The sequence below is a fragment of the Amblyomma mixtum genome, chromosome 5 (assembly GCF_055824585.1).
Source record: "Amblyomma mixtum isolate Tamu chromosome 5, ASM5582458v1, whole genome shotgun sequence".
Lineage (NCBI taxonomy): Eukaryota > Metazoa > Arthropoda > Arachnida > Ixodida > Ixodidae > Amblyomma > Amblyomma mixtum.
The window spans coordinates 7,514,626-7,539,751 of record NC_143016.1 but is presented as its reverse complement, the minus strand read 5'-3'; the positions used below and the strand labels follow the sequence as shown (position 1 = coordinate 7,539,751).

At 40.6% G+C, this 25,126-nt stretch overlaps 1 protein-coding gene across 18 annotated transcripts in view; it reads left to right on the top strand.

Moving 5' to 3' along the window:
* LOC149341239 (uncharacterized) overlaps positions 1-25,126 on the top strand; it is a 179,587-nt gene that overhangs the window by 20,862 nt on the left and 133,599 nt on the right. Inside the window, exons 5-6 of one of the 18 annotated variants that reach the window (XM_089543204.1) lie at positions 9,265-9,541; positions 21,867-21,897. The exons of 15 other annotated variants lie outside the window; for them this stretch is intronic. In XM_089543204.1, coding sequence (XP_089399330.1) covers positions 9,265-9,541; positions 21,867-21,882 — 293 coding nt within the window. In that variant the 3' untranslated portion in view covers positions 21,883-21,897. Of the gene's footprint in view, positions 1-9,264; positions 9,542-21,866; positions 25,029-25,126 lie in introns of those variants that run through there. 2 more of the 18 variants (XR_016282887.1, XM_089543195.1) reach the window with 2 other exon arrangements.

Sequence of the window (25,126 nt, the reverse complement as noted above, 5' to 3'; positions counted from 1 at the left end):
AAATGTCAGGACTACATTCTTTGCAGTCAGTACTCGCCAGTCATGCTAATGATATGATGTCTGACCAGATTTCGCATCAAATTATCAATGAGCCTTCTAAGTGATACCATTTTAGTTTCGCCCGTTGTTGCCTGAGCCACTCGGGTGGCAAATGTGTCCTGCTGAGGTTACAGTTTGAGGAGCAACAGACCAGAGTGCAACCAGGCATTTCTCTCTCCAGACTTGTTCGTGGCCTTGCTCTTGTTTGGCTGCACTAGATCGACGCTTGGTGTCATCCTCCTTCATTGTCTCTTCCTTTGGGCCACTCCTCAGGCCATGTTAGCTTTGTCCTGCATGCTCAGTTTTCTTTTTCCTCTTCATTATTCCTACTCTTAGTTCCTCTTTGTTCTCTTGTGTCATTGCATTTTTCTTTGCTTTCTTTGTTCTTCACTTCTTTCTCTTCTTCTAAATCATGAGTTTTCATCCTTCAAGGAGGCAACATTTTTTTCCTTATTGACATTCCATATTGAAATTTCGGTAGGTCTCCTTGAGCACTGAATGCTGTACCCCTCATGCTCTGCACTTGGTACATTGCCGAAATAGAAAGACCCACTGCGGTGGCTCGGTGGTTAGGGCGCTCGGCTACTGAGCTGGAGTTCCCTGGTTCGAACCCGGTTGCAGCAGCCACGTTTCGATGGAGGTGAAACTCAAAGGTGCCCGTGTGCTGTGTGATGTCAGTGCACATTAAAGATTCCCAGGTGGTCGAAATTATTTTGGAGCCCTCCACTACGGCACCTCTCTCTCTCTTCTTTCACTCCCACTTTCCTCCCTTCCCTTCCGGCAGGTTCGTGTCCACCGAGATGTGAGACAATTACTGTGCCATTGCCTTTCCCAAAAATCCAATTTGTTTTTTTTTGCCAAAATAGAGGAGCTGTATTTTTAGAGTGAGAAGTGTAAGTTACATCATCTCTTATTTTGAACTTGACATGCTAAAGGGCTGAGTAGCCATGTATTGAGGGAAGTCTGCTACTCCCTTAAAACTGTGTTTAACTAGACATAACTAGTTGAAAGATGGAAAACGGGAATCCATTGCTTTCCTTCCTCTAATGCATGTGACGGTTGCCTGCTTATTTTGCTCGAGTCTATTACTCGGTACATAGTGGCAGTTGCTAAGCTTATCTGCCCCACAAAAGTTTATGTACCAGTTTTTATTTCACCTTTCTCACTGAATTTAGGAGAGACCTTGTATACACACTTATTTAGACATACTGATGATATGTACGTATTCTTGTTGTAAATATTTCTCTCATTTTTTAATTCGAAGATTTATTTTTTTTCCAGTAAAGCTCAATGCAAGAAACACGGTTCCGCAAAAATTTTTAAAAAGTGCTCTTTAAAAGGAGAACTATATAGGCACCAGAATCAAGTAGTCTTGCTGCACCTCTCAAATCTGTAGCTGCTTTTCTGACACTTCTCTTAGCTTGTTGGGAATTGGCCTCTGCAGGCTGATGGCCCCATCCTTCTCCTGCCTTGTGGAAGAGGGAACATATGTCAGAAGTCTGCATAATGTCTGATTGTGCTGTGACAGTTGCCTGCATCTGTCACCTGGAGGCAGAGAACATGGTGAACTGTGCATGCACTGTTTTAAAGCTCATTTGTCGCAGGTGTTGTGTGGGAGAGCTTAACAGCATGTAAGAAGGGAATTGAGGATGATGCTATACTTTCTGCTGTGATGGTAATGAAGTTGCAACACATGTGCACGCCTTGTTATCTTTACCTGGATCACGCCCACAGCTGAACAGAGGCCCTTCTGAAGGACCACTTATTCCTGATCGATGCCAGCTGTGGCCACCCTATGTGAGCTTAATTTCTGAAACTTGTCTTTCCACCTCACTTGTGGCCATTTCTGGCTATGTTTTCCTTTGCTTGAAATCCACTCTTTTACTCATAAAGGCGTTGCCTATTGGTTCTCAACATTGGCTGTCCTAGGATGTGATTAGCTCAAGTTAGATCTCTTAATTTGCATTGTCCTCTTTCTATATCTCAAGGTTAACCCTGTCATTTCCCTTTTCTAGCTGGCTGCAATGCCACAATTTTATTTTCAAGCTTTTCTTATTAATTTCCACGTTTTGGCTGGATAGGCAAGTACTGGGTGGAAATAGCCATTAGGTACTTTCCTTTTGGTGAATATCAGTAAGCTGCTGTTCATAACTTGGGGGCCCCCTCCTTTTGCCATTCATATGCATTATTCTCGTGTTAATTTTTTTTCTCATGGTATAGATATTGATGCCTGCTTGGCCTCTAGTAGTAGTAGTAGTAGTAGTAGTAGTAGTAGTAGTAGCACCCTTACTACTTTTAACACTTCACTACCGTGAACTGCTGTTTCCTTCCCAGACTGGCGAAGATTAGTCTGGTTTTCTTCATATCAATTTTTTGACCCACTGTTGCATTTTATTTTGGTCCTCAGGCATATGCTGATATTCATTCCCCGAATTAAATTATTTAGCAAAGCACCATCATCAGTTAATTGGTGGTAACTGAGGTGTTGTCCATCAATTCTGGCATCTAGTTCTCTGAATAGCCCTATGGATACCTCTTGTAAACATGAACTCAATGACAGTGGAGAGGTTGCGGCCTTCTGCCTGATGCCTTTTTTGATCATATCCTCTTGCACGGGGGAAAATGGTCAGTGTGCAGTCCCGGTAGATGTTTTTTTTTTTGTATTTCTGTACGCCTTCTTCTCACCTTGGTTATACAATGCCTGTGTGACTTCTGATGTTTAAGCTTGAGTCAAGTGCTTTTTGTAACCTGTGTTGTCTGTATAGGAAATTCAACAGATACCCTTTCCAGGAACCAGTCTCTTTCCTTGATTGTTCTGAAGTCTTGTATTGCTTTCTTCTGCTAGCTGCTACCTTAATACCTTACAAGAAGCAGACAAGCTAACCGCTCCAAGCTAACCGCAGACAAGCTAACCGCTTTGACATTGCCTTTCTTGTGCATTAAAACTGTGCTAGCATTTCTCCGTATAGTTTTCTTGAGGTGATGAGGCATCGTGTATTCAAAGTTGAAAGCTTTCCAAGCACAATATCTTTATCTCAACTTTCTTCAGCAGGCCTATAGCTATTTTATCATCCCTTGCTGTGTTGCTCCTATGCATTGTTTATAAAGCACTCTTTACGTTCAACTGGAACCTGTATTTCCACAATGGCACAACTTTTTATTTATTGTGTCATCATTATTTTGGATGCTGTACAGTTTTTTGTGAATTCCTGTACTAGTTTAGTGATCTTATTCACACTGCTAACGACATTGCATGCCATATTTGCCTCTTATTATGTATACATCCCGTTTCTGACCATGCCTGATTTTTTTCTTAGCTGCTTTCAATCTTCCTCAGTGCATTATTGCTTGCTCTGTCTTGTCCATGTTATTCTTTTTTATGTATTTATGTGCCATTTGATTGAGTGGTCTTGGAAGTTCTGCTAGTTATACCTTACCTATGAAGTTTCAGGCTTCATGCTCTGTAGTTTTTTTAATTAACCCATATATGCCTATCATCTTACTGTAGGACACCACTGTTTTATGCAGTAACTGTAAAGGTTTATTGTGTAAAAGCTTGCACTCCCTAGCTTAGGTTAAAGAGGGTCTATATTTCTCCTGTGCAAGGGTCATGTTGTGTACGTTCAGTTTTGTGCATTGTGTGTGTTCAGAAAGATCCACCAGTCTTCTCTGAATGCCATTTTTGAATGGGGCCCCATTGACTACATTGCAATTCTACAACACGAACAAAATTTTTTGCGCATTGTCGTAAGGAAACCACCATGTGTGGTAAGAAATGTGATTTTAAAGTCGATGTCAAATGCTAACGTTACAGGTAGCAAGTTTACCTAGTATCCTACATTCTAGGACAGCTGAAAAGTCCTTGTTGAGAAAAATATTTCTACCAATAAAATGATAATTCTGAAGTGAAATATATATATTATATAGAAAAGTATTTAGATATTTTAAAAATTTATGACGTTTCGGCATGTATGGGTTAAGTTCAGCGTAGCTACTCAACCTCCTGCTTCAATTGTGCTCTTCATAATTATATCGATGGGGTTGTCACTCATGTCTTTATTGTGTGCTCATCTTCATCAGTTCAAGGTGGAATATCTGTTCTCAAGCTAGGTGCTGAACTGCTTCACGTTTCCTCTTACTGCTTACTTTTCCCCCGCTCTCTTTTTAATTCTAGGTTAACTTAGACCTAGGAAGTCAGTGCCGTGTGTGTCCACTCTGGGACGTCATCCTTGTTTTGGTGCTGTTTTGAAATCATGAACAGTGAACAAGCCCACACTTCTACTCTTGTAATCTAGACCTCGCTATCCTGTAATCATTGCACCTTATCTTGCTTTATACCTTTACATATTGCACAATGCCTGAATGGGGTCACATTATGAAAGTGGTTTTATTTTTACTTAACCCATCGCCTTCCCTACTTTTGCATTAGTACAGTGTGCTGCATCTTTCTTTATTCATAGTCAGTTCTGTGTCTTCACACATCCTTTTGACCATATTTTTTGGCGCATAGGCCTGTACAACCTTCAGATTGTTCCTGTTTGGTTTGGTTTTTGGTTTTTTGGGGGGGAAAGGAAATGGTGCAGTATCTGCCCCACGTCTCGGTGGACACCTGAACCGTGCCATAAGGGAAAGGATAAAGGAAGGACTGACAGAAGAAAGGAAGGAAGGAAGAGGTGCCATAGTGGAGGGCTCCGGAATAATTTCGACCACCTGGGGACCTTTAACGTGCACTGACATCGCACAGCACATGGGTGCCTTCTGCGTTTATCCTCCATCGAAACGCTGCCGCCACGGTCTGGTTCGAACCTGGGTACTCCGTATTATGTATTATTAATGATGACTGCCACCTTCTTCACCTTCATTGCCACTTTGGTCAATGTTACCTGCTACACTTTTATTGATTGAGCATCACTTTTGTTTTTTGTTTTTTATAGAGAACGCACCACCATTTCTCCCCTCTCAAATAGAGTCAGTAACAGAATGTATGGCCACTCCTTTAACACCTCTTCATCTTAATGCCTCATTGCTACTCCTAACCTCTACCAATGAAGACGTTTGGACTTCTGTTGGCAGAGGTTGGCATTATTACCTTACTGGTGAATGGAAGTGACATTGAGGAACTTGGCTTGGTAGAAGTAGCATGCGTAGGTCTTGGTTTGGACTACTACTCTTCCAGTGTGCATGGCTGTATTATTTTCCGGTCACGGAGTGTGCTTGCTTACTTTTAATGACCAAGCCTTTGCCAAGCCTGGCAAAGGGGCTTTATGTGATGTTTTAAAGGACTGACGCAAGCACACTTATCAAGTGACCTTGCCTTCAGAGGCCATCACTCCACTGTATATGTCCAAAAGCTGACAGTAAGTCTCTTAAGTATGTTGTACACACTGTTACAGTCAGCATAATGTATTGGTATCTCATTTAGCTCTTTTATTATTGAATTTGTTTTTTAGCTGTTTAATAGGCATTTTTGTATATGGCATAGCAAAATCTTTAACTTTATCATGCTTCATTGCCATGTTGTAGTACTTGTAGGTTTCGGTTTCTTGTAACCAGAGCGAGTCTCTGGCGAGAAGATTGGCCGCAGCTAGCACAGGTCAAGGTTGATTGGAGGAATATGGAAGAGGCCTTTGTCCTGCAGTGGATGCAGTTAGGCAGATGATGATGATAAAATTAAGTGTCATTATCGTTTACAAGTGCAAATGATCTGTTCATTGTAATGGTGGCTAACGATCAGACTAATCACACCTAACATAGCTGTGACCACTGGGGGATGATTAGGTATGTTGAAGACAACATTCTTAATGGAATCAAGCACGGAAGGAATGTGTGTTATATGTGATGCGCATATGCATTTACAAGACCCATTCGGCCTATTCTTTAGGGCTGTCAAGTAACTGAATTGGTTTCTTCCATACGTTATTTGGATTTTTGCTCTTCAAATTTATATGCATGTAAAGAGTTTTTTGGACACCGGCTTAATGGTGCTTATTTTGATAGACTTGTGGCAATAATGTGTTTTGTTTTTTTGCATTGCATGCTCTCAAAACAAATTTTTGGAATTCATTCTCTATTTTTTATTTTTTCATCAAAGCCATAGGTGTAGCTTGCTCGGTGTATTAGTGTGCAAGTTGTGTTGAAGTGCTTGGAAGTGCATGCTTTTGGTTTTTGTCATGTATCAGTTTCTTTGCATGTGCCATGACATGTCTTATTGTTTTGATTTTCTGACTCCATGTTTTAACTGTTGAATTCTGTTGAAGCATTTAATACATTTCAAATGAGGCGGCAAGTCCATACTTACAATTTGTTATTTCTGTCATTGCTTTGTAAAACTGATTTGGGAGCATAGTGTCAGCCCCAGGATACATTTGTATGTGCTATGTGTGCCATTTTTCTGTAACTGACAGCACTATAAGTTACTTTAAGGAAACAAAAGAATTGTGACTAACCATTACATTATGGAGAACTTCATGCAAAATAGTTAAGGCAGATGTCACATATACATCGAAATGACATGTGGAGCTTTTTTCTGAATCTGTAAAACTTGTGTTGGCTGCATCTGTTGAGATTAAAATGTTTGTTGTTTAACATTCATGCTTTGTAAGAACTGATGATTTTCAGTAAAAACCACTGCGGTAGACATTTGTTGGTATTTGACATTATGATATTTTTGGCCAGCTCCACTTAAATGTTTCACAAAACCTGGGCTCGCAGCCCAAAGAGTGACTGAGAATGCAAATTTGTAAATTCTGCTGCCATATATACTCCTAAGAGCACAAGGTTTTACTGTGCTTGCATGGTTTCACGTGGGAAGTTTGTACGCTAGTTCTTGCATTTTTCCACACTGTGCTCTGTGATGCCATTGTTTTACCAACTCCAGAATGGGAACTGGCATGAGATTACATTGGCTGTAGCAGTTGAGAATAATTTCACTTCGCTTCTTGGTTATTACCCACTACATGAATACATATAGCTCCTCCCTCCTCTTGTAATGTGGTGTAAGAGACTAGAACCACATGATATTTGCTTTCAGAGGCATTGCAGTCACAATATATTTGTGATACCACTATTCAGTCCCCATTCCTATTGTGATACGTCGATTTACACTCTTGACGGTGATTTGCAGTTTATTTAATACCTTAGTGCAGTATTATTCACAAGTGCTAGTCATGTCTTGTGATAGCACATCATTTTCCTTAAGCATTCCTTTTTGCACAGCTAACAAGTCATGTCTTTATACACCTAGTTGCTGCACTCTATCTCTGTACCTGTAATTGTAAAACAGACCCTGGCCTGTTTAAATTACATTAAGAAGTCAGAAAGTGGCATATTTAAGAAGTTTAAGTGACCAGAATGATTAGCCTAATGTACAGTGGGTGGCTTTGCTTATCTCGCCCTCTTTAGGAGGCCATTGGCTTGAGTGTTCTGATCAACTTAGCAATGAAAATTGAGCAGTTAAACAAAAAAATTTGCTTTATCTTGTGTTTACATTCTGAGTACTCTTTTCCTTCCTATTTATTCTGTGCTGTTAGCTTCATATTGCTGGACACATGTTGACTTGTTATTACACAGGTGCGTAGACCTTGGATATGGAGGAGTAAAAACTGCACACTGTGGAGCACTAAGGTGCCACAGACAGCTGGAAACTGCTAACATGCTGATGACATTTAGCCAGAAACATGAGCCCCATGCACCTATCTTGCATATTTAAGTTCCAATTTCTGTCATGAGTCAGTTTATTTATGCGATTAAGCATGTGCAGAAATGCTTGAAAGTGTACTCATAGTTGCTGCTGTCCCATCTTCAGCAGAGTGCAGCATAGGAAGCTTGCATCTATGCTAATGGGTGGTGCCTTCACATGTGCCTCTATCACTTTTCTCTTTCTGTGTGATGGTGTTTGGTTTTCTGCTTTGTGGGGAGTTTCCACTCCTATGAATTCTGGCTCTGTGCTTGGGGAAGTGTTGAGGGGACAGGGTAAGCGAAAAATCAGAAAAAAAAGAGGATATTTTTGTTTTGTTTTGTTGCAGTTTTGAGAGTAGAATCTTTTTTGCATCTTTTCTAATATTGTGCTTCTTCCTCTCATTGATTTCCACCTCGAAAATTGTTTTGACAAGACTGCAGTGAGCAACCTTGCCCCGTCTTTTTGTAGAATTTAGCATAAGTAAAAACTTGTCTGCCAAGAGTCTTAAAGCTTTTCCAAATAGAGCAGTGTTGTCTAGAAGAGCGCTTCTAAATACGTTTTGTAGGACTGCAGGCATTAAGGGTGGTAACATTAAATGTTGTCCTAACACTTAGCGACGGCAACATAGCAAGAACAGAGGTTCTTGAGGCCTGCTGGCCAGCTCCAGGGTGTAACACTGTGCGCTGGCTGAGGGAAGTTGAGCAACATCAAGCAGCACAGAAGGCCACAAAACAAGCGCTAGGAGCTAAAAGAGAGGCAGAGAAGTGCACAGGTGTGTTGGATGGAAATTACGTACCTGGTGCCTAATTAATAAATCTGTCAGCAAATGTTGTCACATAGAAAAGCTTCGCAGGGAAGTTACTTTTTACTTTGAACTACGTTATCGTGTAACAAGATTTTTTGTTGTAGCAGTACCATTATCTTTTACAGAAGACAAGATAGAAGGCCAATATTTCTGTGTATTCAGTATGATCACCAAACGAAAATTAGGCACATGCAGTGAAGTTTTTGTTTATAAAGAAAAATGACAAAAATGTTTTTGAATGCACTACTGGAGGAAACAAAAAAAAAGTTGTTATTGTGTTGAATAGTTTGATTCAGTTGAGGGCTCAGTGGTTATGGCGCTCGGCTGCTGACCCGACAGACGCAAGTTTGATCTTGGCCACAGCGGTCGAATTTCGATGGAGGCGAAATTCCAGAGGCCCACATACTGCGTGATGTCAGTGTACGAGAACCCCAGGTGGTCGAAATTTATGGAACCCTTCACTACGGTGTCCCTCGTAGCCTGAGTCGCTTCAAGACGTTAAACCCCCATAAATCATACAAATTACTGAACAAGGTGACGTTAACAGGCATGTGGTATTCCTGCTGATAATCTGCCGAGAGCAGTCCTGGAACAAGCCGTAAAATAGATAAGAAGGATATGGCTTACCCTGTCCCCTTAAAATCTTCTGGATCTTGCTGTAACCTATGCAGTGATGGCTTGCGATTCCAGCTGCACCAATACCTGCCCGTCCTTTTTTTTTCTGATTTGTTTTCCGCTGCAGTGTCTCATTTCCTCTGGCGGCCACGGAAGAAGACTGGTACGTTCCGTTGCGACGTTTGTGCCAAGCCCTTCAGCAACAAGGCCAACATGCAGCGCCACAAGGTTCTCCATGCCACGGTCCGCGATGTCTACTTTTGCGACGTCTGCTCGCGGCCTTTCTCCTGGAAGAGCAGCCTCGAGCGACACAAGCGCGACATGCATGCTGCCCCTGGAGGCGGCGGCCTTGTGGCACAGCGCGATGACTCCCACCCACTTGGTGGTGTCTTCCCTGATGTGAGGTGATGTCCCAGCCATGGTGGCCCACGGCTCGTGAGTCTCGTCTGCTTGTGCTGACTGGCCCAGTCACAGCTGCTGTCGTGACTTCTCCCATGTCTCACGTGGGTGTTTGTACACGCAGTTGACGTGCACAGGTGTGCTTCCATCTACAAGCTGCAGCTTACTGTCGGCACACATAAATTTTGCTTATCCTAGCATGCTTGCATTAATTACATGCTTTGAGAGAACATGCAGTTAGCTGCATGCATCAGCAGTGGATTTGTCTTTTTTTCTTTTCACCTGTGGAGCGTATTTTTGTTTTGTTCTCATGTCATGATCGCTGTTTGCAGTACTGCTTGTAATTGTGAGGCTGTAATTCCGAGGTTTGGAGATGTTGACATTTGTAGTTCATATCAATCATGTCTCGTAGAAAGGGAAGATTTAAAAGTTTCTTGTGAAAGAGAACCTAAAAGAACATATAAGTAGCATTTCATGTTTTTTTTCTTTTGTAATGGCCATGCTGTCCAAATTTTATTTCTGTCTCTGGTGGCTATACTTCTTTCTTCTTTTATAGCTTTCTTTTGTTTTTTGCTGCTTTTGTTAACTTACTTGCGGTCTTTCCAAAATTTAAGACGGCTGGAACACTGGTAATTGTTTGCTAACAGTGTCAAGTGTTAGGTATCACTGTTAAAATATTTTGCGAAGTGTGACATCAAGTGCGCGGTTGAGTTCTCCTTAAATATCGCAGTACTTAGGGTTTCTTTTCAGGTAATACAGGATGTGTGCTGTCTGTCCTTAGCACTTATTGAGCTTAAAATGCTCATCACTTTCCTCTCTATGGACTCATTGTGATGGTTTGCTTTTCACTCTACTACATCTGAGTTCACTTCCTTTTCCCACATTTCTTTGAAAGTGGTGCAGGTTAATGTACTCTGTTATTCTTGATGGGCTTCTCTTGTCAAAGTAACAAAAGCAGCTGTGATGGGTTTTGTCTTTGTCCTCCGTCATCGTAAGGTCTCTTTCTATCGTTATTGGTGCACAGAGCCATTATTAATGTAAATGCTTGGTACAGGCACCAATTGCAGTCTAAGCATTGTTGCTTATGACTGCATTTAGTTAGCAGGTAGAGTTTGTCTTTACATATTTTCACACAGCACCTCACAGCATATGGCTTATGATAACCGGTACTGCTTGTTGCTTCTGGGCAAAAGTGTTCTCTCTTTCAAGACGGATGAACGCATTTGTTAAATTCAGCAGGAATAACTGCACGAGAGAGAATGAGACAGAAGTTGGGTCAAGGCAGATAGTTTGGAAGCGTTGTTTACTATGGTGACTTGTTGGGTTTTGCTTCCTACCTTGAGGAGCCCAGTGGCATCTGAGTATTTATTAAGATATGATAGAATTGAAAGTATTTTACACATCGATGGAGATGCTATTGGAACAAGAACTGGGCAACCTTCATTATAGGTTCTCTCTATGTTATTTGGTTTTGTTTCTACATGTGTGCAGCAAAAGCAACGAGTTCATGTTAGAGTTATCAACATGATATGCTTTTTGGATGGGGAAAAGATGGCAAGACGATGCATGGCGTGCAAGGCAGCCGATCGTATGTGAGGGCGCATAAACTATCCAAGTTAGGAGAGGAAGGAAAAGATCATGGGAGAAAGTAAGTTTAGCATGGGCATGTTATGCTTTGCTTTATGCAGTGCATAGTTAAGAGTGCAGGACAAAACTGCCACAGGCTGAATTGTTAGTTGTTGAGCCCTTGTGCATGGGACTGCGCACAGGAACCTTCATGTCCATGCTTAAGTTGTTAAAATAAGACATCATTCTAGCTTTCTCTTTGACTTATGAATGGCATTTGACACCAGTTATTTATTAAAACTTACTATACTGTTATTTTGCATTTATTTTTCTGTTTTATGCTGACCTAATTCATTTACTTTGTGTCGAAGAGTGACACGTTGTACAATCCTGCATTAGGACAGACATGCTTGTGCCAGTAAGTGGAAGGAAGTGCTGGTTTTGTACATGATAGATGACTGGTAATAGTGCAAATATTCATGTTTTGCAAAAATTCTTGACATGTCAGAATCATTTACAATAGCTGTCATGCTTGTCTGTGTAGAATGCCTGTCCTTCTGTTTATTTTGTTCTTGTTAAACTGCTATAGCCCCTTTGGCATCTGAGTAATGCAGAAAAGATATATTTTGAAATGTAGAGCAACCTGTATGGAGTGACATTGATATCACAGTGTGTATGTTGCATTGTCTTTATGAAGTGTTTTGCTTCAGGGCAGGTGTCACTTAGAGCTTAAATTGCTGCATTTGCTATGTGCATGCTGTCAAGCCTTCCATAATGAAAGCGTGTCCTGATATTCGGTAGATTCAGTCGTTAAGTTCCCTGTAGTTGTCGTGTAAAAACGACGCACATGCGGCAGTAGGATCCTGAGCGATTGTCATGTGGAGACTAATGGTTTAGGTTGCTTGTGCAATTCAATGGAATTATGTTAGTTTTTGACTGACATGGAAAATAGTGTCCAAGTTTTTCAGGAATGAAGCATTTCGGACTAGTGTTTTCAACTTTCCAACTGAGCAAATTGGGTTGGAGGGAGGGGAAGGTGCATGCTGGGGCATTGGCAATAAGATAAGCATGAAAATTCAAGCAAGACTGATCAGACCAAGAAATTAGCTTTTATTTATTCTTTGTCAAAGTATGCAGCCCAAGTATGCAATGCATCTGGGCATTTCAGCAGGGCTTGTTTTGCATCGTCAGCAGTCAGAATCTCTGGAAGGTGGGAAGAACACTCGTCTTCACTCCTCAGGAGCTGAGGACGTCCAGGGATGCTAGAGAGCCTCACTGAACAGCTTAAAAGTAAACCCCTTGGGACATATAGTTTGCATATCCACAAAGACTGTGTATATGTGTATCCTGGCATTAAGGCTGAAGTTGAGCTCAATTTGCAGGTATTCTGTAGCAAGTTCCACACGTGCAACTTCTCTTGTCCCTCCGCAAGCTTTTCATAACCGAAAACATACTTTCCATGGGGGCATTGTTGTTTGGTGTTGGTGTTGTAGTAGTGGGCCACTAGCTTGTGAGTCTCACCAGACTTAAATCTAAGACAACGAATGCATGGTTAAAAAAAGTTTTGTCCCCTATAGTACTTCGGTGGAATCTGAATTACTTGGCTATGCCTCCAGAACCTACCACAGGTTCTGTGAGGGAAATGACCTGTGGCACAATTTGGTCCTGTAGCTTTTTGCAGTTGTGCATTGCTGCTTAAGCCTGCCAGTAACGTATATGTTAAAGTGATGTATACGTTAATTTCATTCATATTATATTTTGTTTGTTTGCATCACCTTACTCTAACAGAGCAATTAGTAGGTTTAAGCTGCAGGGTAGTTTTGATGTGTGGTTTGGGCAAATAAAAGAAACAGTAACATATCAGCTAATGAGGATAGAAGTGTTTTCCAACTACATTTAACTGCATAAATGCACACTCTTCTGGCTGTGGCTACATCTAAATACACAACATTCCAGTCGTTCTTTTCGGATTTCAAGTCATAGAAGTTGCAAGTTCCGACATGTCACATTTGTTAATTTGTTAGTGGTGCACAAAATTACGGATGGTTCCTCAAAACTCTTTATATGACTTGTCCGTAGGCAAAATCTGTCACAGTGTTTTCTGTCTAAAATAAACTCAAATAGTGCTTAAAGTTGCCTTCACTTTAGCTTTAAAGACAAAGGACTATCATACCTTGAATGGAACTGCACAGGGATGCCCTCTAAGGAGTTTACGACCCTTTGAAACATCTGTATCTGTTGTCTAAACTGGCTGCCAGTGGGTTGCTCATATTTGGTAGGTGGGCCATTAATAGGCTCTATAGAAGGAAGGTAGGAGCATATGAAGCTGCATTTTTCCATATCCATTCAATGTGCTAGCCTACTCTGACAGGTCTTTCTGTTCAAAGTTTATTTCGAGGGTGGTGAAAACATGGGATGCGTGAGCTATGAATGCTTAATGGCTATTTTGTTAACTCTTTGGCGACCAAATTACAAAGGAATAAAAGTAAAAAATATGTATTGTTACATTATGTTAGCTAGGGTTCACACTGAAAGACTAAATTAAAATTTACTTAGCATCGCAGATATTTAGGAAATTTGTATTTCATGAACTGGGACACTGGGCATTTGGTCCATTTTTCACAACTAGTGCAAGCTGTGTGAAAGACGAACTTGAAGGCCTGAACTTGTAAAAGAAACCATGCAGTTTTTCTCTTTTGTTGCATTGGCAGATGTGCATATTGCACTTGTATCAGCAGAAATTTATGCAACCATTGTAGCTTAGTTGCTTTCCCTTTTTTGCCTGTCAACATGGTGTTTTTGGGGCTGTCTGTTCTAGTCTACTTTGCAAGTTCAATTCCTTTGTTGCAGATAATAAACTCTGACTGTCGATAGCATTTGGGGAGTTGCAATGGTCCCCATCATCATTTTTGCCCATATTACTGATCCCTATATAAAATACACATGCCGTCTGGGTCATCTTAGTTGCTGTAACTCCTGAAGCAACTCGCTATAGAAGAGAGAGAGCAAGATGGTCCTCAAAGCACTAATTTCAACAAAGGCGGTTAGGGGGCCACTTTGCTGACCAAGGTTTTGACAAAAAGTCTTGTCTTTGTCTGGACAATTATGATCACTTTTGGGGAGGATTATATAGGCTCTTTCATCTGAGGAGGAAAGGCTGGAGTGGGATAAGGGAAAGGGAAGGTTGTGGAGTGGTCAGTGGCTTAAGGCATAGAGCTTCTGAATATTACCTATAGTTCCTTAAAGTGCACTTTATCCAGAGCAGGAATGTCGGAAAGACGAGGTCTCTTGTTTGGCTTGGCTAATGTTGGGCCAAAAACGTATCTTCTGCTTCTGAGTCAGCAGCTGTGCTGCGATGCTTTCGTCTGCATACAGACGAGAGCATTATTTTAGTGCATTTTTCACTTTTTTAATAAATTTAACGCAATGTGTTAGGCTGGCATTGAAACTTTCACAGGATATCTTTGAGGTTTGCCGCGATAAGAGTCATATTTTAATGGCTGAATCCACATTTCATGCCCAACAATAGCCAAGCCGAATATGAAACCTCATCCTCCTGGCATTCCCGTGCCTCATCACGGTGGATGAAGTGTGCGAGTGCCTGCTTTCCCTCTAGGTAATATTAAGAAACCCTGTTTTCCCTCTTGGTAATATTAAGAAACTGTATGGTTTAGGTCTTCCCCCACCATTTTCACCGTTAAGGTTTGCGCTTCATGCAGCAGTTGTCACCGCATTCTGAAATGAAATGTGTGTCCTTAAGCCAATTGGATTCCTATCTGCTTGTGGCACACATGATGTGTTCGGTAAATAGCAGAAATTCTCCAGCAGATTGAGTTGCAGCATATTTTTGAGAAGTATAAACTATGCAACCAATTTTTTCTTGTTCTTCTGGCAGCAGGTTTCACAAAATGAGAGGCGAGGAGTTGTTCAGTGTTGGCTAGTAGTCTTATTTTTGTGCCCCCATTTCCATCACACAGCTTCCTCACTGTGACACCATACATTTCCATCAGAAAGCTCTCGCTACTGGGAGCATTGTGAAGTCAAAATTTGTGTCCAAGGGCTATGGGGAAATTGGTACTGCGTGTGCATTTTATGTGCTGCGAATTCATGACACTGGCTGTCAGAGGGTTAAAATGCATTAACTTTTTATAAGTATAGCTATTTGCAGTGAAGATATATGGAAGGCTAGGTAGCCGTGATGAAACAATGCAGCTTTTCTTTTTCTTTGTGCTTAAAATGACTGAATACATTTGCAAAACAAACAAGCCATCTTCTGCGATGTTTAATTTTGTTGCTTTCTTTAGTAGCATGCATACTGTGCTGTTTTAAAAATTGTCTTCATATTCCTGTTTATAAAATTTAAATACTATCTGTATTTCTGATGCCTTGGCATATGCTGCTGCAATATTGGGCTACAGACATTATTGATTTCCATTGTCTGCTGCAGCCATACTCGATGAGTCGTGCCTTTGCACTTGACAGTTCCTATGATGTTATCATGACATGCTGTACCTCACAGAGAGGGCGTTGAGATATGCAAGTGTGATGCTCTGCTTGCAGCGTGGCCTTGCCGCAGTAGTCCGGTCTTGATGCAACATATATACCTCACTTGTAGTGCTTTTAAGAGAAGAACGAGATTCGCTATCCTATAATTCCTTCGGTGATATGAGTGTAAAACCACTTTACTGCAAACATACCAGTGCTCTGACGTTTTGGGAGTGAAATCCAGTCTAGCTGGAAGAAGTGCACGTGTGTTTTGTGCTACACTTTGCTTAGCTGCATTGGCGTACAGTCGGAGCCGTAGCCTTTGTAACACTGTTCACTACTAACTGATGTGGTTATCACTAAGGCTGGCTGAGTGTCAGTAATCACATATTATGCAAAATGACAGATGTACCTTTGTTCTTGCTTATAGAATTTGATGCCTAATTTCAATAATTCTCATTATCTCCTTTTTCTAAATTTTATTGTAACAGTTGCCTCCTTTAGTGTTAAGGTAATAAAATGTTGACTGAGTTTAACATTTTGCTTAAGTAATGAGAGAGCAGTTGAGTGTTACTGTCCTGATATTTGAATGATATGTGTTGATGCTAGCCGAGCTATCTCTTTCCCTTGTCTGTCTAGTGTAACGGTTTTACTATGTAAACTATTTTTTATTGTGTACTAGTTTTATATAGTCATGCCCTGCTAATATGGACTGTTTGGTTCTCGGGCAAAACTGTCCATATAGCAAGTCGTCCGTAATACAGAACTGTGAAGAAAAAATTATTTAAAAAAAAGGACTTCTCTTAAGGTAAACTTTTCTACATGGCAGTTATCAGTGAAATACAAATTGATCAAAATCTTGACAGCTCCAGGTGCATTATCCCCGTTATTTCTAAAATTTTGCGATGCAGGTTGAAGCGCCTGGCAGTCTATAAGACATTTGATGGAGTCTCAAGGCATGATGGCCTATCTCCTGCTACAACTGTACACATCCCATGAACGGCTAGTGCATATATATACGTAGCTGAATGACAACTGCTGAATACGGCTATCAGTGTAGTGCAAACTGCAGAGATTTTTCTTCACGCGGATTCATGCAATACAGCAAACAGTGAGGTTTGTCGGCTAGGCTCGTTGGAGCATTAAAACGTGAAACAAGATCAACAAAAAAATATAACTTATTGCCTTAGCACTTGCGCAATGCCTTTTGCTTATGCCATGCACTCAAAATACATGAAAGGAAACATCTGGTTGGGGCAACAGAGATTTTCTCATCACTGTCAATTTAACATGGCAAAAATACATAGGCCCCAATGATGTCTGTGCATTTTCACCCTGTCCGTTGTCCTGACAGTGAGTTTCTTTATGACCGAAGCGTAAATGTATTGGCAAAGTTTGATCTCCAGAAAAACTGTCCATAATTCGAGCCGTCGATATTAATGGAGGGTCATATTAACGGGGCATGACCGTACTAGTTGCTGAATGAGGTTCAAATCTGTGGCAGTGCTGAGTTATATGGAAGGCCTTTGTCAGTTTCGCTGGTGAGCAAGAAATTTGTGGTCCTGCTTCGGGCACTGAAAGCCATTGCTCCTGTGCCAGTTTGCAGCCCTGCTGCATGCCACCATGCTTGCGAGTGTAATAATGTTACCTCAGTGTAATTATGTTGCAGCATATACGTGTTAGGCTTCCCTGCTCTGAAGTAAGCACTCAGTTGGTAGAAGACGTTCCGAAATTTATTCAGTTTAATATATGTTATTTACCTAGGATGTGCTGCAAATCAGTCAACCTAATATAGTATATAACAGCGTTCGTATTCCTGTAAGATTCATAAAGAAATTTGCCAACAGAAATGCATGCCTTTTACAATGAACTGTCATTAGTCATTGATTCATTAAGCTGCCCTTCAGTGCTGACAAACAGGCTAGTATTTTTTGATTAATCTTTGTCATAGCGCAATATGTCTTTTGGAAAGGAGCTCGACCCTCACCTCTAATATCCTTGGGTTGCTGTTGTGTTCATTCCAGGAGATATGGTCGAGAAATCTACAAATGGTGGTCATTACTCATTTTGTGAAAAGGATAAGAGTGCAGGCTTAATAAAACATGAAGGTGCTTGATAAAGACAGCTTGTGGTAGCAATGTCCACCCTTCTTGTAACCGCTTTCCAATCTTATCAGAAGGAAAGGAAGGACTGAAAGCCCTTTCTACTTGGCTTGGAACTAAGTTTTCGTGCGTTTTGAACCTTTTTTTGCTGTTGTTAGGTGCTTCATAAATTAAAATGTGCTGATGTAATTTTTTAACATTTTCTTATCGTACATAGTTTTTGTGTCTATATGCCCACAGTATGTCACAATCTTTTGTATTTGTTACTGATGGGGCACGCTTTTGCAAATCTAAGTACAACCATTATGGCACTTCTCAAACCTGAGCACTTCTGTAGAACTACATCTATCTAGATTTGACATCACTTTTTATTGTCAGGTATCTGTAGGAAAGGCTGGTTTTGTTACTAGGGCGGTTCAAGGCTTTGCAAGGAATGCTGTAATTTGTTGACATCTGTGAATGATTTTGCCACAAAACAGTGGTGCCCTTGATACCTTGGTGTCCTACAACGTTGTTATCTACAAGTTTTGAGTTGCGCAAAGCCGATGTTAGAGGTTATGCTCTGTGATGCAGATGCATATTGTTTTTGTTAAAAATACCTTCATAGTGATATGAATGACCATTTATTGAAATAGTTTATTTATATATATGTATGGAATCAAGCAGCTCTTGTTTTATTTCAGAATTTCCTGTTCAGAGTGTTGGGGCACTTGTAAAGTATATGTGCTTGCCTCTGAAAGGCTGTGATAGTTGGGCTAAGTTATTTTTGTTTGATTACAGTTGCATGCTTGCAGAATAATTGTAGCACAGCATATTTCTTTTTTTTTTTTTGTTTTTTTTTGTATCGTGTTTGTACTTTCGGTAATGCTTTTTCAATTGCTTTTCAGGTAGATGCTGATGTTAAATACTCTTGTTTTCTGTATAAAGAAGCTGTGTGAAAATCTACTGCAGATTTAAAGTTTTTTTGTTTTTTTTGCAGTAGAGAACTACAGAGCTCATGACCACGCTTCCAATCACCTTTTCCTTAGCTTTTCTGCCCTGTGATGCAAGAGCTAGAATGGCATTTGCATGCATTTCTTGTTTTGGTTGTTCGTTCACCTAACATGCGTGTGTTACCTTTTTCCTGCTTGCTAGCCAGTGTCTTTGTACCGTGTGCTTGACTGGTCGTTCATAATGGGGAACGTTTGCAGTCGAATGTATGTTATGAAAGCAGTGGTGCTAATTCTTGTCTTGTGTTCGTTTAACGCTTTGTTTTTAGCTGTGGGCAGTGCGTTGGTCTGATCTGCACGTAACTGCCATTTAGCTCACCACATGAACTGGGGTGACCGGCATTTCACCATTTTTTGTTCTTTACCTAACTGTAATGCTCACACTGTGGCTATCTCATGGTTGCATGGAAACAGCACTGTATAACCAGCGAGCAAAGCTTGTGGACCCATTTATGAAGATGCATTGAATAAAATAACTTTTTATTTATTCCTACAAACACACTTGTATTCTGTAGCCAGTTTTTATCCTAGTGGACCTTCTTTTGGTATCGCTGCACCTCTTACTGGTGGCTCAGTACAAAATTACTTTAATGATAATTTGGGGCATTGCAAGATTCTTTCCCCTGCTGCCACCAAATTAAGGGGTTCAGAGGTGCTTGCTCAGACAGCCATGCCAAATCTTTTTGGCTCGAATTCTGTTCTTAATAGGCACCTTTCATCGTAAACAACTTGGGTTTTGTTTATTTTGGGACTTGTATTGTTTGTCATCCTGATCACACCACCAGTTATCGTATTTGGAAACACGCTGAACATCTCTGCATTGGATCTGAAATATGCTACCAAAAACAGCTGCCCATTTTTAACCTGTTACGATCAAATGCCATCCAGCCGCGTTTAAAATCTGACTTGTTTTTCACATCGCTAAAGAAAATGCATTTAAGCACTGTTGCCTGACATCATGGTGTACTGGCATTCGGCCTGAGTGCTTTACTGTTATGGTGCATTAATAGCATCGGAGCATTAATTGTGCCTCCGGAAGCACCAATTTTATGTCATATAAACTTGGGACTTGTAGCTTTGTGATGGAACAGTGGCTGCAGGTCTCATTATTTGTGCCTCTCCTACTTGTACAGTGGCGTTTTTTCGGTACTGGCAAGTGTGTCTTGTCAGTGTGGATGCTGCGTCTCAAGTGCAGCATGCCATGGTGCAAGGAGAGCCTGTGCTTGTATCTTGTTATAATTTCGAGAAGATTCCCTTATCATCATTAATGTAATTAACAAGCATGGATCAGCTTGTGTGTCTGTCATCTTCCATTTCTTCTTCACTGTATTGTGGCTTAAATGGTATTATGAACAGAGGAAGTTGTATGTCATAACACTTGAAGAAAGGATCAAACAAGCTGTTTTTTCACATCACTAATAATGACTTAACATGCGATTGAGAGCCTTCTTGTGTGTAAAATATGCATGAGAATTGGGCTGTCAAAACTAAGGTGCAATATTTACTAGTTTTGTTGCTTGGTGCCACACTTTTTGCATGTTGGCTTGTGTGCATTGTGTGTACTTTATAGTGCCAGCAGTACCGCCACACCTACATTGGCTCTGTGTGACTTGCCACTGATCATTTTCAAAGGGGTCTGCTCTAATAAATCCTTTGCACATTTTCTCATTTATTGGAGGTGCAGACGATGAACTAGGTTTGATCATATCTTTTATTAAGTATTTTAAATCGCGTAGTCATTGAGAATGTAGACGAGCTCAAGTAAACACATTACAGGGAACTTATATGCTGAGTGGCACTGACAGTGTTTCCATTAAAGCTGGTTGAGTGTATCAGTCGTATTACGCACATATTATCAACGCTGTTTAATCAATTTTTTGCTGTCTTGTATTATATATGAAGTTTTCATTGCATGCATTTGTAATTATTCTTGACGTGAAGTAGGAAAAGTCTGCGTATGAAAAGTGCAGAAATGGGGAAGGTTAAGGGTTATAGCCTTTTGGTGTCTTTGCTCGGCTGTGTTCAGTTCAACTGGCTAATCGCGTTGTGTGTTAACCATTAATCGGTGCACTTTCCTGTCAAATGTCTTACTAGAACTGAGTTATCCTTATCGTTTTGTCTATTTTACAGCTTATACCTTGTCACACTTTTTGTGGTTAGTGTGTGCCTGCGCAAAGCCTTGTTCTCATACTTTGGCCCTCAGCTAGGAGAGGCAGCAGTTATGTGTAAGAATGTGTGCACCCTGTGGTAATCTTCAGTGATGTTGAGGAGGGGTTTCGGCATGTTCTGTTATGCCCTGAAGTTTAAACCTCAGAGAAATTAATTGGAGCTAACAACATGGCGAGAAGGTTACGGTTCCTCTGTATAGGAATGGAATTCATTGTGACATCATGGTGGCTAGTTTTTTGTTTGCTGTTCAGTATTCAGTTCAGTAGCCCCTTGTTAATGTTCCGTTGTAGTTAGCAGTGCAATTAAATGATGAGGACAGAGGGTAACACACAGAGCACTGATTTAAAAGTTTAAAAGGTTCGGTGCAACTGTAGATTAACCAAGTTAACTTGGCTTGATTGTAACTAACAGTGTAATGGCATGTTAAGGATGAAGGGGAACTTAGTATTGTGTGTGTTTTCCCTTCCGTCCTCATCATTATGCTGTGCCGTTAATTACTGAAGACGTACGTTCACAGTTTCTTGAATCCAATTTTAATGCTGTATTTTTTCTTTTGCCAAACTTTATTTCATTTTCTCAGCTTGGAAGGCTCGGCTTAAACATTAGAGATGCCCTGGGAGTATTGAGACTGAATTATACATGCAATTAAAGTGCTTAGGAAGATCTTGAGTATAGCAAGTTGGATGAAGAATTTCATTAATTTTTGCACAAAAATACAAATTCTGTATTATTGACTTTGCACTTAACAGAAATTTGGATTAAGGGTAACTTGCAAGAGTTTTGATTGTGTAGCATATGTGAGCACTTTTTGTAGTCTTTGGTTAGCGGAGCCTCAGGGGTTAACAAAGGCTTTATTCAAAAAACATATGTTGTAACAACTTTTGCGCAGTAAATAAAAGATGACATTGCTACCGAATAGCATGCTGAGAGAGGGCTCACACACAGCATGCCAACCTTGCTTTTCTCACTGGCCATGCACCAGGACGGGAGCTACATGATTGCGGCATCTCAACTTTCAGGTCACGCTGGCCTTGAGCCGCTCGTCACGTTCGTGGACCAGGCCACTTCTGGGGACTCGGCTGAGGCCGGGCCGAAGCCAACAGTGGCCCACCCATCGTGCAACATCTGCAATCGGCGCTTCTTCAACAAGCAGACTCTGGAGCGCCACATGGACAGGCACCGACCAGTGCGGCGGCTCTACGAGTGTGAAGTGTGCCACAAGACGTATGCCTTTGTGACGGGACTCTACCACCATCGCAAAACACACGGCTCGATTGCGCGCTTTCGATGCCACTTTTGTGGTGAGCACTTCATGTACAGCCGCTCCCTGCACAAGCATCTCAGTCAGTTGCATGCTGCTGTGCCTGGTGCTACCACTCAGTAAGAATGACTCCAACATTTAGTTTGTGCATGATTACGGTGGAGCTGTTTCTGCCACTTATTTGTCCCGTGGGGAGGACAAAATGTTAGTTCTTTTTGCTTTCAGAATAATTTTAATAATGGTAACGCAGTTGTGGTAGTAGTTTATTGTCTGCAGATGTGCACTTTTTTTTTTGATGCAGTGTGCTGCCTTTAATTTTGTTTTTGCAGGGTTTGTTTATTGGGGCAAGGTTCTTTTGATTGCCACGAAGAAAATATTTCCAATAAAATTTAGTAGGCTGTCCCTTTAACCCCCTATCAGGTACATTTTTATTTTTTTTTTTGAAAATGGTACTAAAGTCATCATTTAGTACTTGTGCTGCCATCTGTCGACAAAGTAAAAAAATGCTTTGGAGAAACCTTCTTTCTTGGAATCCAATGCAGAAAGGTTTTAGAAGCTGAGACTTAAAATTGCCTATAACAAATTTGGCTTCAATTGAAGAGTGTCATTATTACAAAACTGTTATGGTGCTACCACAAGTTTTGTTTTGTCATGGTCACATACAAGAGTGGAAAATGTTGTACTCCTTGTGAAATGCATATTCTATGCAAGAAACAGGCTGGTAGGCTGGGGTAGCTTGGCATGAAATTGATACATGGCGGTACTTTTTTGTGAACATTATTAGGATGAGTGCTATCTGCTGTGATTGTCCTCTCGATAAAAAAAAAATCACTTAATTTTGGTCGCTTTGGGTCGGTAAACCCCATAAACCAAACCAATCACTTTTAATTTCAGCAGTAAGAAATAGTTCTTTTAGAACCACCTAAGACCAAAGATGGTTCCAAGCTGCTCATTTTTGATTCATCCTCTTGAAATACTTTCTATTGCTTTTTCTTGGAGAAATGCACTTGGCTCCGTGGAAAAACATGTATGTCATGAGTATGTCAGATGTCTGTGCTTCAGTTTGTGTATTTTTATTTAGTCATCCTGCTGTATTTGTAACCTTCCCCTGTGTACACGCACAAAATATGCAAATCTATTGCTATGCAGACAATTTATTGCTATGCACAGTTTAGCTAGGTTGCAGTGTGTAGGAGTTTGCAGTGCCGTGTAGCTATATTGGAACTTAATGAGGAATAGGATGTAAAGCTTGTATTATTAGACCTGTGGCATTGTAAATGAGCTAATATCTACACAGCTTCCATTTTTACTAGAGCATGTACTGAATCTTCCTTGTGCGAGTTGAGTGTATGCACATTTCACACTGGATTAAGAGAGAAAACCTGCTAACAGCCACATACTAGTGACATGTTTTTTTTTTTGTATACATACATATATAAATACTTATGTAGTAGATAACGTGGTAAATGCTTCCATAAGTGAATCTGATAAGAGTGTAGTTACAGTTCGATGTAGTACTTCATGGATGCGGCATAAGTGGCCTATGTTAAGTATGCATTACATGATTGCCACTCTTCCTTCATCTGTCATGAAATTCAGGCTGTTTATTCTGTGGCTCTTTCTTGATGTGGTTAAGGTAGCATTAGCTTACGAGCATTTGACACTCATATGGGATCGCCTGAAGTATGAGAGAGAGTTCTTTTAGATGACCACAAGCACTCGTTGCACTAGCTTAGTTTTTTGTATTGCACTTTGTGCTTGTCATTACAATTGCTGTGCAGTTAGACATATTTCCTTTAATGCCATTATTCAGCACTTTTCTCTTCTTGGTTTTCTCTGCTGGAGGATGGTGTTGGTTTCATTCTTTGCCGTTTGTTTTTGACAGTTTCTGAAAAAAAAAAAAAATCGCAAAGAATTTGGAAAATCTATTGCACGCAATTAATTTTCACAAGTATTGTAGGGCTTAATATTCGAGCCCTTCATGTGTTACATAAAAAGACAGGCTGTTTTGTGCTAAAAGCAGGTTCTGAGTTCTTAAATATTAGAAGCAGGAATAGTTCCGACTGAAAGAGCAATAATTAAGAATAGCTGGTTGGGAAGTTTTGTTTTGGATGCCTCGTCATGGGTTAACTTAATTTATAAAGAAGCACTAGCACTTTTTCCTGTGGTTTTGAAATACAACTGCACTGTTTGCAAAGCCTTTCACATTTAGCCATATTTATCAACGTCAAGAAGCAGCCATGCCTATTGAATCATTATAATGGAAGTAGATAAAGTTTATGTGGCACCATTGTGAAGGTTTCTGTACTCTGAAACTGGCGTAAATTATGCCTCCTAATCTTTACACTTAAAATGATTCCGAGATTTCTGCATGCACTCATGACTTCTGTTGACCCTCCTTTGCAAAACGGTTCTGGTTTCGATGTCTGCAGCTGGCACACTGTGATGTCAAAATAGACTTTTAAAGCACATGTGAGATGACAGTGGCATTTAGGGTGTGTCAATAATATGTTTGCAGGTGCAGGGCAGACTTCACAGCATGCTGTCGTGGATGAGCTTTAAATTGTACATTATGCTGTGGTTGCTGGGGAAGCATGCTGTGGTGATTGGCATCAAGCTTCTCCCAGGCCTGAAAATTTTGAGCTGATAGGAATTGTTACGTTGGAATTAATTTGAAAAACTGGAAGCCAGAACTATGTTGTAGAAGAAAAGTTATTCTTTAGTGAACATTATTGGCAGGTCATTCATTCTGTGCTGCAATTCACAGTGATTGCACATGCATCATTACAAAGGACAAAAGACTATCAAATTTTTGTATTGATCTGCTGCTTTAACTCTTGAAATCTGCAAACGTTTTTGTAGCTTAATGTTGCACATTTTAGTACGGGATTTTGTAGTAGCAATGCTTGCCGCATTTTGTGTGTCAGCCTTAATAGACGCCTTTAGCATACCGTGCACTGTGTTACCGTTACCGGTACCGGACTACCGGGAGCCCACACGCAGCCATTGCGCATGCGC